Raw genomic sequence first — 16654 nt, 5'->3', positions numbered from 1 at the left:
TAGACAGGTGGCTTTAATGTTATGGCTGATCAATGTATATATTATATATTAGAAGATATATAACTCGTGTAACGTTGCCAGTCTGGGAGCAGATAAAATAGAGTCAGATTTTGAAATAAAAAATAAATTAAACTAGCCAGTGCATTTGAGAAATATGATCTGAATATATGCTCACCAGATATCATTTTGATGGCTCAACACTGCCTGCATCAACTTGTGAATTTAGAGCTACAAGATTTGAGAAGTCGTGAATGCCACTAGAATTGTTCGCTTCATAAATGAAATAATATAAAAAATGCCGATAATATCTGCTCAGCAGTGGTGGCACGCTGACAAACAAATCAAAGCGTAGTGTAGATCTGAGCTGTGTGTAGACATTAAAAACCAAGGACGGCATCTCTCACCCATATCACTTTTAATCCACATATTAAAAGACAGGAGAATTTAGAGCCATACTGACAGCAGTACTGGTAGCCTGCTGCCCTCTAGTGGCCAAACACTGAAATTGGATTAAGAAGAACCACACTGAGGAAATGATTACATTGACAGTGTTGCCTCTTAAATACTGATGGATGGATGGAAAACCAAATCAACCTAACCGCAGAGGCAGAAGCTCACTTAAAGCAGCATTACAGAAGACCTCAGAAGCAGCAGAGTATCGTTTCTCCTGCTTCATTCTCTCATCGAGGTTTATGAAGTGTGGAGCTAATCGTCGAGGAAGAAATAGTTGCCACTTCTCTTCTGTTCGACATCCTGTGGATTAATGAAGAATAAAGAAACAGACAGTTAGACCAGACAGTGTATAAACAACAAAAAATACACAAACCTTTTGCAGAGTTCTGGTTTATAATCTGAACAAAATAACATTTTCTTTTGACTGCTAACTGGATAAATGTTTTTAAAATGTAATGTTACATTAAAACAATGGGAGCTAATAAGTGAGAAAGAAATAAAAGGCAATTTTCTTTAGACTTTAATCCAAATTCATTGACTAAAGACCCCAAAAAGCTCCTAATTAAATAATATCATAAGTTTCCTTGATGTAATGATAATGTAGATAAGCTGACAGAGGAGGCCAAGAGTTTACCTTAATGGAATTGAGCTTGTTGATTCTTGGCCTGAAGTTGTTGGGGTCTCTCCTGAACGTAATCTCCAGCAGTGAAAGGAACTTGTTCATGCCAGCAAGGAGCATCTGTGGCCTGGAGGCAGGTGAACAAACCATTACGAGGATAAAAATGTACTGAAATATGAGTTATGTCTAATCTATCTCCAAAAATCTGATGTATGCTCACGTGTTGGCGGTCGTCCTCTGTGACGGAACTCCGTCGAACACGATAACGCGATCAGCCAGGTAGGTGGCCATGATGAAGTCATGCTCGACTACAAAAGCTGTCTTCTTTGCATGGAGGATGAATCTGTGAGGATAGAGCAAAGGTAAGTATATACGACAGCAAGAGACAGAGAAATGCAGGGAGATAGAGAGAGACATAGAGAGAGACAGATACAGAGAGAGAGAGAGAGATACACAGAGAGAGAGAGAGATACAGAGAGATAGAAAGAAACATAGAGAGAGATACAGAGACATAGAGAGAGAGAGATACAGAGAGAGACATAGAGAGAGATACAGAGAGAGAGAGAGACATAGAGAGAGATACAGCGAGAGAGAGAGAGAGATAGAGAGATACAGAGACAGAGAGAGAGATAGAGAGATACAGAGAGGGAGACATAGAGAGAGATAGAGAGAGAGAGGGAGAATGAGACAGACAGACATGGAGAGAGACACAAAGAGAGCAAGAGAGAGAGATACACAGAAAGAGGGAGACAGTGACAGCCAGAGAGACAGACATAGAGAGAGATACAAAGAGAGAGATACAAAGAGAGCAAGAGAGAGATACAAAGAAAGAGGGAGACAGAGACAGACAGAGACATAGAGAGAGACACAAAGAGAGAGAGACAGACAAACAGAGAGACAGAGACATAGAGATACAGAGAGAGAGTGAGAGAGAAAGAGAGACAGACAGAAACATAGAGAGAGACACAAAGAGAGAGTGACAGACAAACAGAAAGACAGAGACATAGAGATACAGAGAGAGAGAGAGAGAAAGAGAGACAGACATAGAGAGAGCTACAAAAAGAGCAAGAGAGAGATACAAAGAAAGAGGGAGACAGACAGAGACATAAAGAGAGATACAAAGAAAGAGGGAGACAGACAGAGACATAAAGAGAGACACAAAGAGACACACAGAGAGAGAGATAGACAAACAGAGACATAGCGAGAGATACAAAGATAGATAGATAGACAGAGAAAGACAAAGAAAAAGAGAGACAGAAAAACAGAAAGAGAGATGTATAAAGGCAGAGAGAGAGAGAGAGAGAGAGAGAGAGACAGACAGACAGAGAAAAGAGAGATAGACCCCCACCGCTCAGGGTCTACAGCAGAACCTGGACCTGCTGCAGCAGTTTTTTCTCAGTACGAGGAAACCAGTTCCTGCAAATACACCAGAGCGGTATTTTTATAAGCAGAACATTACCGTTTGATAACTCTGGCAGCCATCAGCCTCTGTTCTGAGTCCAGGTATGCCGAGGGCTCATCTATCAGGTAGACGTCTGCAGGTTTACCCAGACACAGAGTGAGCGCTACTCTCTGCAGCTCTCCTCCAGACAAGTTCTGAACCTGTAACGACCATCTGTCACTGCAGCTGGAATTCACATCTCAAACAGCAGAAAGCTTTAAAACCTCAACGCTTACATCCTGATCGATGATGCTGTCAATCTGCATAGGTTTCATGACGTCGGTGACGAACTGAGGGTGTGTGTACGCATCCCTGATCTTCTCGTGCAGCATGGCACGCACGCTACCCTGCGGCGAAACGCGACCACAGGCAGGAAGTGTTAGACAGCGATAGTGTCTGACTCAGAGTCACAGATACACAGCGGCGTACAGTAGAACGGCACAGCATCCTACCTTGAATTTGGGGCTGATCTTTTGAGGTTTGTAGCTGACGTTGAGGATCGGGACCTGCTCTGGAACAGAACAGGTTGAATTTAAGTCTTTTTACATACGCAATTGGTAGCCACAAAGAGTTATACACATCGCTCACCTTCGTTATCTGGTTTTAATCGACCAGCGAGCAGCCTGATGAATGTAGTTTTGCCAGTTCCTGGAAGAATTCAATTCATATTAATACTATTCGACTATTTGAGACTTTTCCAATGCTTTATTAATGCACAGCATATGCAGCGCGTCATTGTAAAAACACACAAAAGTGTGTGAGAACACAACACGGACACTCAACGGACTAAAACTGACAGTACAGATGCTTAATTAAAGCAAGGTGAGTTGTAACCAAGTAATAGGAAAGATATAACGCTCGTTTTTTTTCCAGCCAAAAAGCCCGGTTCTCACTTCTCAATCATGTCTCACCGTTTTCACCAAGCATGACCATGATCTCAGAGTCGGTGAACTCGCCCTCGATGATCCGCAGCTCGAAGTCACCCATGGTCTTCTTCATATTGGGGTACTGGTAGCGACACATCTTCTTCACATCCTCTTCGGCGGCTGTCTCAGCTACTTTGAAAACCAGTGAAGCATCACGGAAACGGAGGTTCTCGGTTGGCACATATCCGTCCAGGAAAATGTTGATGCCTGGGATATTGGGTTAGGGGCCGTGAAAGAGTGGAAACAGAGTTGGTAGTCGACCTGTAGTGGATTTGACCCATAACTAAGTTGGGCGGTACCTGCTGATAACCGATTAATCAACCGATAGTTTTTAATATTCATACTGAATGAAAACATAACACTCAAAGTAAAATATTGCTCAACTTTATTACAAAAATGCTGAGTGTACTATGAAAATAAATAATATAGTAAATAAAAGATATACATCCAAACAGTAACACTCCAAATAAATAAAAATAGAGATGTCCAAAATGAATCCAAAAAACACTTCAAATAACAAAACAAAATTGGTCAGTGAGAGTTTTTATTTCGCCTCTAGAGGCCGCTCTCGTACTGTATAAAGACAGCAGACCCTTCTCAGATGTTGCCTGATGTGAAGTGGGGTGACTGCTATCACCCCAAAGTTGATTATATTCTAATACACAGCACCTGAAGTAAGAACTCCAGACTGACAAAATAGTAAAAACGAGTAAAGTGAATGAGACTTGAAATGATTTTCTAATGTATAGCTGAACAACTGAAGAATTCCAGAGGCAATGTATTTAAAAAAAAAAGAAAATAATTTATTTAGCTTGAGTGTTAGCTGTGCATGTTTGCCAGGTTAACACTTTTATGCAAATTGGCAGTACAAGCTTAAAGTCCCCATGTAATCAATATAGACGTTTTGTGGCTTTTAGTATGAATATATTCACCTTAAATTGATCTACAATCTAGCACGCTCCAAGACAATGACAAAATTTGTCTCTCTCTACCACCAATACGGATCAACAATTTTGATGACATCATTCTGCACTTCAGCTTTTCATCCGATTTTCTGTCCAATCAAATGCTGTCTAGAATCTGAAGTGTCCCGCCCCCAAAAGTATTAGGTTTCCTCACTGTGAGGTAAGCTAAACGCTATTTAAAAAGGAGGAGGAGCCACTCGATATGTCCCACCCTGACTTTCTGTTTCAGTGGAAATGACATCAACACATCGAATAATGCTACGCACTTATTCACAGACTTCGCAAAACATGGATCGCATATACGTGATGGTAAAGGTGATCGATACCTTCTCGAACACTGAAGGGCATGGTAACGACGCCGTAAGCGCTGGGCACTCCATACAGACAGCAGATGAAGTCAGACAGGTAGTCCAGAACACTCAGATCATGCTCCACAACAATTATGTATCTAAAAGAGGTCAGAGAGATGCACTAAGATAGTCAGAGGAAGTGTAGATAATATGAATAATAATAGAGCACTTTTAGCTCCAGTGGCTGTGCAGGAGGTCCTTTATGCCTGTCTCATTCAAAGCAATTACGCACTGCAATCCAGAGGAGATAGTAACAAGGAAAAGCTCCCTGAGACAACATTAAACAGGATGTTCCAGGATCTTCCGTATAAGACGACTGTGAATAAGAGTCCTAGGATGAGTGCAGGATAGACTCTACAATTAGTTCTTAGGTACAAATCTACAATACCGGGAAATCAGGATGGGGGCAAATACTTTTTCACAACACTGTAATTGATTTGAGTTGGATCTTTTCTCAGCGTAGCACTTCTAGATTTACACTTATATATGGCACAGCAGTGATACGAGGCTCTGTTATGCTCCACCCACCTGTCTGGTGTGATAAGAGAGCGAATGGTGATGGCGGCTTTCAAACGCTGCTTCACGTCCAGGTAACTGGAGGGCTCATCAAACATGAAACTAATGGATAGAACACAAACAGCAACAGTAAGAAGGATTAGCATTCATGAGAACAATACAAATAAGGTTATTACAATACAGCAGAGCGCTTGCAAATCAACTTTTGTGATATTCAGGCCCAAAAAGTAATTCAGGCCCTACTCTACAATCCAGTTTTAGTCAAAGACTCTTAATCTCATATTTATGGAAACAAAGCCTTAAGGCAAGACACTACAGGTAGAAACGAGAATTTTGGTCAGGTCAGATTTTTAGATAAACTGCGTTTGTAACACATCAGCTCTTGAAACTTAGTAAAAAAAAATCAAAATGTAACATAAAAATGTTTATTTAACTGTTTTTATCTACTCATGCCAACCACATTATATGAAATTTAGACACTTTGATGATGGATTTAAGCCCCGCCTGCTTAAAAAAAAGTCACATATCCCTGAAAAGCTCAAATACTATATTTTCTATATTCAGTAACAAAAATAACCTACATTCGTGAAATCTTACATATACATTTCTATTAGAATCCATCCATTTTCTGTACCGCTTATCCTACACATGGAGCCTGGAACCTATCCCAGAGGACTGGGGTACGGGGCGAGGCACACCTTGGACGAGGTGACAACCTATTGCAGGGCACAATCGCTCACACATTCACCCACTACAGACAATCTGGAAACGCCAATCAGCCTACAACGCATGTTTCTGGACTGGGGGAGGAAACCGGAGTGCCCGGAGGAAACCCCCGAAATATGGAGAGAACATGAAAGCTCTACACACGCAGGGTGGAGGCGGGAGTTGAACCCCCAGCCCCAGAAATGCGAGGCAAACATGCTAACCGCTAAGCTAACCACTCATATTACAATTAATTAAAAGGATATTACAGAGGAATTTCCCAAAGGTTGGGTTGGACTATTGTTGAATGTTATGTTAGACTACTGAAAATAAGTATTTAGTAATTATTTAATATTTTAGTAATTATTTACTTTTCAGTAAAAGTTTTTTCCTGTTTTCTTCATCGCGAACAAGATTTAACAAAGTCAACTCCTGATCAAACAAACAAAACCTAATTGGTTATCAGTCATCTAGTCATCCGTAAGGTTTATACACACGCACACACACACACACACACACACACACACACAAGACACAATGCGATACATCCATGCATTACTGGATTATACTGTTGTGTATAAATAGGATTTCAATAGCATACATGTCTGCTCTCTGGATGCACACCACCGCACAGGCGAAACGCTGTAGCTCTCCTCCTGACAGATCCTCAACCTTCCTGTCCCTGAGATGAGTCAGATCTGTGTCCCAACACACACACACACACACACACACACACACACGATCACATTATTTAAATTCAAGAGAACATGTTAACTGGAATGAATTATTGACAAAATCAGAGTATGGCAATATCCAATATTTTTAAATATCATCATCTAACTAGCTTTATAACCCCAACACTGTTTATTTCTCAGCTCTGATTGGTCAGAAGATATTGATCCATTTTCTATAATAGAAGCACTGACAGTAGTTCTGGTTGCACAGGTTTATACTCATTCGCTCATTGTAATACGTTATCAGTTATATAGCGACGATTTACGCAGGAATTTGTATCGCAGATGCTTCACATTATTATTATTATTTAAAAAACAAACAAACATGTGTAATCATTGATATGGTGAGGTTTTCTGTAAGGAGACGTTTATTTAACATTTATGGAAGGAGCCTCCAGTGTCAGAGGTAAAGCTGTAACTTTCAGCTATCAGGACGGAGGATTTCCCAGTTTCCCAGTCATGACATGACATGACAAGCTTCAAGAGAGAAAATAAAAGGCAGGCTGGTGATGGGCTGACTGTTTGTAGGCATTCCGCAACATTAAATGTAACTATAAATGGATAAAAAAAAATAAAAAAAAAAAACACGATGATGTGTCTTTCTTAAGAAATAAACATTGAAATCATCGGCACAGTGAATCCATTTTGCATCAGGCTGTGTCATGCCAACAAAGTTGATTATTTTCCTATAACAGCACTGCTCTAAGTGTTTACATTACATACATCACACACAAAAAAAAACCAACAACAAATAAACATACCGAGTTGCTCACAGACTACAGCTGCTGTCTTAGAGTCATCCTTCCTGCTCAGAATAGAGCCTACGTTTCCCTGAATAACAGACACACTGATTTACAATCAACATGCATACTTAATTAACACCAGGAAAACATCCAAAATGATCTGAGAGCAGCTAGACGACAAACCGTGACAGTGTTGGGGATCTGGTCGACGTACTGAGGCTTCACAATGGCTTTCAGATCGTCTTCCAGGATCTTTGTGAAGTAGTTCTGCAGTTCAGATCCTCGGAAGTAAGCCAGGATTTCCTGCCAGTCAGGAGGAGTCTGCCAAGAGAGACGCAAGCGTTAGCATAACCGCTATGCTGTGTGTAGGCCTCGCTAATAAGAAGTGGTTATGCTTTTCAAGCCTCCAGCTTTGGTGACTATTGTCTGATTTATTTCATTATTTATTTATTGTAAGCACAACAATTGCATTGGGTGATTTGGAAATTTGGTAAATGTAATCTAGCACATGATCACTCACATAGCAACTGACTTCAATAAGAAATATCAAAAATGTGTAAACTTCATGTCTAGGCGAACATTAAAGGTGATATTGCGTTATCTACAGTACATCATATTTCCCCAGATTGGGTTTCTGTTTTCCAGCGAGGATCTTAAGTGCTGTTGATTTTCCAATGCCGTTAGTACCGACCAGCCCTAAAACCTCTCCAGGTCTGGGGATTGGTAACCTGTAATAATGAGAACGAAACATACAACAAAAGCTAGCATACAACACATAGCCACAACACATAGCTTATGCATTTCTTTTAAATATTTGATCTGAACCTGATCTACTTACCGGTGTAGTTTGAAAGAGTTGGCACAGTATCGGTGCGTGGTCTCTTTCTCCAGGTTGCTCGGCAGGTTGACGATAGCCAGAGCACCAAATGGACATTTCTACAGAAATGAAATGAAAAACTTTTTATTAATTGCGGATTTTGTTGTTTCTTCTTAATCCATCACACTCTGACTGGCAGCCAAAACAGTGTGGCTGATTAAATTGTTTTGCACACAATCATGCTCTCAAGCAAGTTCTCTTAACTTTACATACCTTAATGCAGATAGCGCATCCTATACAGAGTGATTCAGCTATCCATACGATTTTGCTTTGAGTGGTGACCTCTATACACAGTTTGCCTGCAAAGCATTATTCACAGTTAGACCAGAAAGCAGCGCATACTGTATAAACATTAGGGGTGTAACCATGCATCGTGACATGATGGACAGTGGTGGGAAGTGGTGGCTTGGCAGTTAAGGCTCTGGGTTACTGATCGGAAGGTTGGGGGTTCAAGTCCCGGTACTGCCAAGCTGCCACTGTTGGGCCCTTGAGCAAGGCCCTTAACCATCTCTGCTCCAGGGGTGCTGTGTCATGGCTGACCCTGCACTCTGAGTTTCACTCTGAGCTTCCTGACATGCTGGGGTATGCGAAGAAAAAAATTTCACTGTGCATATATATATGTGACCAATAAAGACTCCCTATCATTATGATGCAAAATGCGACAAATGCGCGATATCAGCATTCTATTAATTATGCATCTAATGCAGTTACACACTTTGAACACCAGAGGTCCCGATCTGCGCATCGTATAGAGCTCAAATATATGGAGTGCACTTTGATAACATGATTGCATTCTTTCATGGAGATCACATGATTGCATTCTTTTTGGGAAGTGACCTGATAGCAAAATCTGATACACATTATACATTGTATGGTTACACATATTATAACTGTTAAAAGGAGCTCTCCAAAAGCTTTTAAAGGACACCAGTCCCACTTTACTGCGATCTACAGTGCCCAAGAAAGAGGCTGCAGAAATCGCCCATTTTAGCCGACTTTGGAACTCTTTTTTCGTTCAAAATGACACCCCAGTCGCTTCTACGGAGCTCATTGTGTTTCAATCAATCATTTTCCCCAGGTCAGAGACATTTTATAAATCCACAGATGTGTTTATTTCTTTTTAAGCTTTAGTGAACCTGTAGTACATTTTCGAATTGAATTGTGAGGCCAGTATCGTGAATGAAAATTGGATTGTGAGTTTAATAAACATGCCTATTTATTTGTTGTGCCTTATGTCTATTTCACTATGCCACATAACTATCCAATAACTTGATCAACCATAGAAAGACAATCTATGTAATTAATTTGCTGGTAGATGATATAGATGTGCATTATAATTTTGCACATATCTGTTCTTACCCATTCGGACCACCGGGCAGCTCTTTTTGCACTCCTGCTTGCATTTCTTTGGCTTGCATTTATCGTGGTTCACGATGGCAATTCGGATTGGTTTTTCAGACATTCTTTGTGGGTCTTGTTAGGAAAGGGCCAAACTGAGCCCTTCCCAGAGCTTAGCACAATGTACACTGCAGAAACAGAGGGTCACATTTTAGCATCACCACAACGACAAGTCCTATACTTCCTATACTATACTTTCTGTCTTCAATCCTGTAGCTAGACTCTGGAACAATCTTAATCATAAGTTTAATCATTAGCATGTGATTGGATAAACCACAACAGAGGATCTAGTCCACAATCTGTGATTGGTTCATGTTTAGAAATGTTTAGATTTGCTGAACTCTGCATTCGGTTCAGGCCGCTGAAATGCTCTGGGCGGAGCCCTGAGCTAGAGCCACTGTCAAGTGGGTCATACCAATAAAATCAATTTAGTCGACCAATAACAACTCCTCTTCAGTTTGTTATCTGGAATGGATAGAACATATATCACGTACAAAACAGATGAACAGACTGCAATTCACTTTCATGTGGACTTCAGTTGCGCGTACTCGCAAAGTCTACGAGTCCGTAGTGTGTCCCATTTCTGATTTTAGTGCTTGTGAGGGTTCTCGCGAGTGCCCCCTTTGCACCCTCGATGTGGTCTTCATCGAAGCCCGCACTGCTGCAGGCTCATGGCAGTCCGCTACTCAACAGTCCTTGCGACAGACCAATCAGAAAGCACAGGAGGAGTTTAGTTGACGTGGGAAGCGGAGGAGGAGTTTCGATTGCAGGTTTTAGCCAACATGACAGAGAAGAGGATTTTTTCATTGTAACCGAACTGAAGGTTATGAGATAGTCAGCGGCGAGATCTTCTGTTGTGGGTCGGCAAGAAAAGCTGAGCTGGTTTCAACTTCATGCAAACTACAAGCAGATACGTAGCAGTGTCTAATTGGACAAAAGACATCTGTATGCAATTGCGTCTTTTCACACTGTACCGTCTACATACAGTTCCGTCTGGACGAAACGACATGCAGGAAAAATGAGTAACTGCCACAATATTCATGCCGTGTGCGGTGGACATTTAGCCTAGCACTAAGCCGTGCATTGTGGGATTTCATAAACACAATATAATTCTCTACTATGCTTTCTGACATGGATTAAAAACAACAAAAAAATAAGGCCCACAGAATACTGCACTATCTAGTGAATGGGGTGTAGTTTCATACATAGCATAGATTAATTAGCATATTAATGCATTCATCGATGACGTCAGTGAGCGCGAGATCTCGCGAGAGCGCATGAAGTTATCATCACTAGCGGGTTTTTGGCGTTCCATAATACAAACTGACAGCTGTCAGATAACGAAATTAGCTTATATGAACTGTCACCATTATAATCTCTACTAATTCCTCCGAACGTTTTGTAATCAATAATCTGCAATAAATTATCACTACGCAGCTGTGGGTTTATTAGAAGCTATCTGACGTTAGGCAACTAGCCTTAGCACGCCTCTAAACAGCTAATGTGCGGTCACCAGTGGACAAAGTTATAAACGACAACATGAAAAACACACTAATGTTTACGTGTTAATCGTTTTTTTTTTTTTTTTTTTTCCCACAGACTCACCACTGGTGCTCCACCACGGCTTACTTAATACATACAACAGCTACGGTGCACCGTTGGTAAATTAAAACCGGTCATTTTTTCCTACCCGTATTTCGTCCATAAGTCCCGCCTCCTTTCTAGGATTGGCTGTTTGTACCCACAAGCAGTCCACATACTGGATAGAGAAAACATGCCTGTTAGATCTTTATATTCTACTTTATCCTCTCAGTACGAATATAACTATTTTAAACAGGCTTGCTATACCTTTCTAAATGACTCTAATGTATTTCTGATAATTTCCCATGTATTATATCTTCATCGTACGCAACTTATCAACTGTCCAATCACCGGACTCCTTAGATGAACTACTAACCAATCATAGTAAGGGAGGTGGGATTTGTCGGAATATGGATAGAATAAAAATGAAGCCGGTTCTAAAGGTGGGTAGGTGACATTATAGAAAGCCGTTAGGGTCAAAAGCTCTGAAAAATAGGAAACATTTAAAAATATTCTTTCGTATATATATTGTTACCATTAGAGGAGTTTATAAATAATCTCTTAATTAGGAATATTTTCTTTGTGTATATATATATGTATATATATATATATATATATATATATATATATATATATATATATATATATATATGTGTGTGTGTGTGTGTGTGTGTGTGTGTGTGTGTGTATATATATATATATATATATATATAAAGAGAAATGTTAATGAGATCTCCATATTATCTCTCCAATTTCTTCTGAACAGCAGTGAGATCAAATGGAAATAAAAGGCAGAGGTCTGCTTAAGAACCGGCAAATAAACGATGTGTCAAGTTCATTCAAATATTCCACTATTTTTACTACGCACATACTAATGTAATTATGAAGAGATGTACTTTTTATTTTAAGTTTATTTGAAGAAAAGTAAACTATGGTATTTTTTATTATACTAATTTAAGTACTTAGACAAAAGTACTGCTTTTTATATGCTGGCATTTATAGTATACTTGTAGAGAAGTACTCTAGTTGAGAGGCATTTTATGTTCCATCTGTTATTTTAGTTATAGATTTCATAATAAACCATTAAAGATAATAGACTGGTTGTTAAGAAGCAGTGCAAGATGTGTTAAATAAAACAACAACTCAATCTTGAGACACACGTTTAGACACATGTTTATATTGAAATATTTGTGTTGCGCTTAGCTATTATTATAACTATTATATGATCTGTTGTTTGGTGCTGTATTTGTCTTGTTGCTGTGAGAAATTAGTGGCTTCCTGCAATGCTGATGTTACAGTGGGAATTGCTAGAGCAGTTAAAATGATTGTTAACATGAAAAAAATCCATTGATCTTATACATAACTCATAAAGGTCAGCTGTCACTGTTAGCTCTAAGAGCAAGAGCTTTTCTCACACAGCATAGAAATAGTGGAGACCACAAAAGCTGGACTCAAATCCCAGAATGCAATGCAGCTATATGACTCAGTCACTCTGCATTATGGCAGACACTTGACTCAGCTAGTTAGAGAGCTACAAGATGTCAGGCGCAATGGCATTGATGACTGTTTGAGCAGTGTACATATGAGGAGCTGGACAGGCTAAAGGACTAAAGCGCTGCTGCATCACTCTCTTTAGGTAGAGATGAAGCGAGGGCTAAATCTCACTGGTACCACTATCAGCAGATAGGAAATATAGGAAACTAGACTATGTTGATGAAAGACTAATTATCTGTGTAAGGTTCTTCATGCAATGTTTAGCTGCATTAATGCAATTTTCTCTCAGATTCATTCATAAATTAATCTAAGGAACTGCAAGTACAATATGTAAAACATACTTTGGTTTAAAGTTAAAGAATGCAAATATTATTCCTAAAAAAGCAATATGTATACTAAAACATGATTTAAAAAAATGGTATTTATTGCTTTAATTTTGTTTGCCTTTGCCTTATATTCCACTAGATGTCAGCATATCCAAACAGGAGACAAACCTAAACCACTCATTTTATTCTGATTGACTGTCAGAAAACTTTCTTAGACAGTTTGCTCTTACATTAACTGTGGAAATGCTCTAGAACTTTCTTTTTTTTCAAAATGATTTATAAAGTTTTCCCCATTAAAAAAAAAAGAACTTTTATGGCAATGGAGAGCACTTTGAAGCATAAAAGCAATCTGCATATAATTCATACAGACATTTATAGCATATTAAAAACATCTGTAAACTGAGATGCACTGCATTCTAATATTAAAAGAGTGCGATCAGGTTACAGCAATGTTCCTCAGATTTACCCCAGAACAGGGTGGAGGTACAATTTCAGATTGGTCTAAGTCTGTTAAAAAAAAAAAAAAAAAAAAGAGTATGTATGTATGTATGCACTTATGCATGTATGTGTGTACGTATGTATGTATGTATGTATGTATGTATGGGTGTGTGTGTGTATGTACGTACTTATGTATGTATGTATGCACATATGCATGTATGTATGTACATATGTATGTATGTACGTATGCATGTATGTATGTATGTATGTATGTATGTATGTATGCACTTATGCATGTATGTATGTACGTATGTATGTATGAATGTATGTACGTATGTATGTATGTATGTATGTATGTACTTACGTAGGTATGTATGCACATATGCATGTATGTATGCACTTATGTATGTATGTATGTACATATGTATGTATGTATGTACTTATGTATGTATGCACATATGCATGTATGTATGCACTTATGCATGTATGTATGTATGTATGTATGTATGTATGTATGCATCTATGTACATATTCATGTATGTATGTACATATGTATGTATGTATGTATGCACATATGCATGTATGTATTCAATTATGCATGTATGTATGTATGTATGTATGTATGTATGTACGTATGCATGTATGTATGTACGTATGTATGTATGTATGTATGTATGTATGTATGTATGCACATATGCATGTATTTATACACTTATGCATGTATGTATGTATGTATGTATGTACGTATGTATGTACGTATGCATGTATGTATGTATGTATGCATGTATGTATGTATGTATGTATGTACGTATGCATGTATGTATGTATGTATGTATGTATGTATGCATGTCTTTGGATTGGGGGAAGAAACCAGACTACCTGGGAGAACATGCAAACTCTGCACACACAGGGCGGAGGTGGGATTTGAACCCCCAACCCTGGAGGTGCAAGACAAACATACTAAACATTAATCCACTGTGCCTATAAATTATATATTTTATATCACGTAGTCAGTTTTAACAATCACAGTTAACATCGTTTACACGTTTGAGGTTTGTATTAAACACATTTCATTCAAGTGACCTGTCATTTAAACATATAAACATAATTAATAAACTTAGACTTAGTGCTTGATTGGTCTTCCTCACTGTTCTGATTGGTCAGAAGGTGCTGATTAATTTTCAATAACAGCAGCTCTGACAATACTGCTGACTGTTATTCAAATCACAGGTTTTTATATGAATGCGCTCGTTCTAATACAGTATTCCTACACAGGGACCATAAAGTATGGTGGACACTTTACATAATCTAAGCCAAATATAACTAATGGATTTTAAAAAATGTGTTGTTATTTAACAAAGAAAAAAAAATCATATTATTGTTGTTATGGTGATGTTTTCTGTAAGGAGATGTTTGTTTAAAATTTTTGGAAGGAGTCTATATTGTCAGCACTTGTGGTTTTGTGGTTTCTCTGAAACATAGCATGGTTTTGTCTAATAAACTTCAAGAGAGAGAGAGAGAAAAAGAGAGAGGCTAGTGAGGGAATGACTGTTTATAGCTGCTATAATGTAAGTCATAACAGGAACTAACTTGTATTCTGGATGATGCACAACATGAAATGTAACTATAAATGGATAAAATGTATGATGCCTTGTTTTGGGACATGCCAAAAATAATCAATTTCAGGATTATATTATTAACATCATTCTATGTTAGTCTACAATACACTACTATGCCATGTCTGATTATTTTCCTATAACAGCACACCCTCAAGTGTTTAATTCTTTACTCTTGTGCTGCATAGTCCTCAATTTGAAAACCAGGCCTCTAAATCCTTGCTTGTTATGGCAATAAGTTGGTATTGTTGTTGGTATTAGTGGAAGTGTGCACATGTGTACCTGTAAAATCTCTAGGCATGTGCACACCTGAGCTTTGAGGGAGAGTTAATGCGATTTTACAGGGAAAGAGGCCGAGATCTTGAACAGCGAGAAAGAGAAGTGAGAGTGCCAAGAACCCAGACGTCCGCCGCAGCTGTTCTGTCTAGCTCCACAACGCTTCCACTGTTTCACTTCCAGTACAACACTAATTAAATCTGTGCTTATCGCTGCTACTGCCAGATCCTCCCCGCCTCCACCACCACCACCACCACCACCACTACCAAAACCTCCCAAACCTCCCTAACAACAGCTGCCCAGGATCGCACGTTTCAATTGGGTTATTGACCAGCTCTTTTCTAAACTAAATTTACTGCTTTCACCCTTTTCCCTACCCTCCTTTTCATTTAATCGGGGCATAATTGATTCCTTCACTATGGTCTTTTTTTCAATTTATTGTAGTCTACCAATGGCACCCCCTTCTCTCATTCAACATTGGAAACAGGACGTGTGCAAGGCAGCAACGTGACACTCTCTCACTCACGACCAGAAAGAGGGCTCTCTTTCTCTCTCTCGCTTTCTCTTGTGGAGGCCACCAACACAGATATTTCAAATACCCAGGATTGTGATTCAAATTCCTCCTTTCGTGGTGACCCGTGAATGATCGCCTGTTATGTTACCATTAGGTGATCTCAAGCAGAATTAGTCGTATCAAAGCAGAAATCGCCTGGACTAATCAGTATACAGAGAAAACACTTTCAGAAGCAGCAGCTCCTCTCCTGGTCGCTTCCTTCCCCTTGCAGCATGGCACTTAAAAGGGAATTCCCATCCACGAGGAATACTGTTGTAGATTAGGATGAAAATCTTTCCTGTTCTGGAGGGATAATCCCAGGGGTAAAGCCACTCCAGGAACACACTCCATGTCATTCCGGCTACCGGTTTCTGTCCACCCCTTGCGTCAGGATTTGTCGGGTCTCTGTTTTGCGGGTGGGAATCATTTTTGTGGCAGGAATTTCCCGGACTGTCAAAAGAATAATTGATACAGGATATTTTGGTTAAATACAAAAAGTCCCACTGTTTGAATGTGGGATAAGACATACAGTAATGTCTCACCACAAACCTGTACTTTCCAAAAATGTACAGTTTTGGAGGTCATTTAAACACCTTCCTTTGTTCTTATACTGTCTACAGGTTAACCAATCATCTTTAATGTT

At 39.2% G+C, this 16654-nt stretch overlaps 1 protein-coding gene across 2 annotated transcripts; it reads right to left on the bottom strand.

Moving 5' to 3' along the window:
• Nucleotides 1–251: 251 nt before the first annotated feature.
• On the bottom strand, nucleotides 252–11388 carry LOC128606076 (ATP-binding cassette sub-family E member 1-like). 2 transcript variants are annotated; one of them, XM_053622078.1, is made up of 18 exons: nucleotides 11333–11388; nucleotides 9689–9855; nucleotides 8543–8628; nucleotides 8291–8388; nucleotides 8063–8180; nucleotides 7636–7773; nucleotides 7471–7540; nucleotides 6577–6673; nucleotides 5283–5372; nucleotides 4731–4852; nucleotides 3425–3646; nucleotides 3102–3161; nucleotides 2966–3024; nucleotides 2750–2860; nucleotides 2532–2674; nucleotides 1293–1415; nucleotides 1088–1199; nucleotides 252–753 (listed from the first exon to the last, which is right to left on the bottom strand). In XM_053622078.1, the coding sequence occupies exons 2-18, from the start codon at nucleotides 9789–9791 to the stop codon at nucleotides 706–708; spliced, it is 1800 nt and encodes a 599-aa protein (XP_053478053.1). In that variant the 5' UTR covers nucleotides 9792–9855; nucleotides 11333–11388; the 3' UTR covers nucleotides 252–705. The 2 variants fall into 2 exon arrangements, with proteins under 2 accessions (XP_053478053.1, XP_053478052.1); XM_053622077.1 differs by lacking the exon at nucleotides 11333–11388 and having other exon boundaries at nucleotides 9689–9988.
• Nucleotides 11389–16654: the final 5266 nt, after the last annotated feature.

This window comes from Ictalurus furcatus, chromosome 3, assembly GCF_023375685.1.
Source record: "Ictalurus furcatus strain D&B chromosome 3, Billie_1.0, whole genome shotgun sequence".
NCBI lineage: Eukaryota > Metazoa > Chordata > Actinopteri > Siluriformes > Ictaluridae > Ictalurus > Ictalurus furcatus.
The sequence above is the reverse complement of the archived record's forward strand: the minus strand, read 5'-3'. Positions and strand labels throughout refer to the sequence as shown.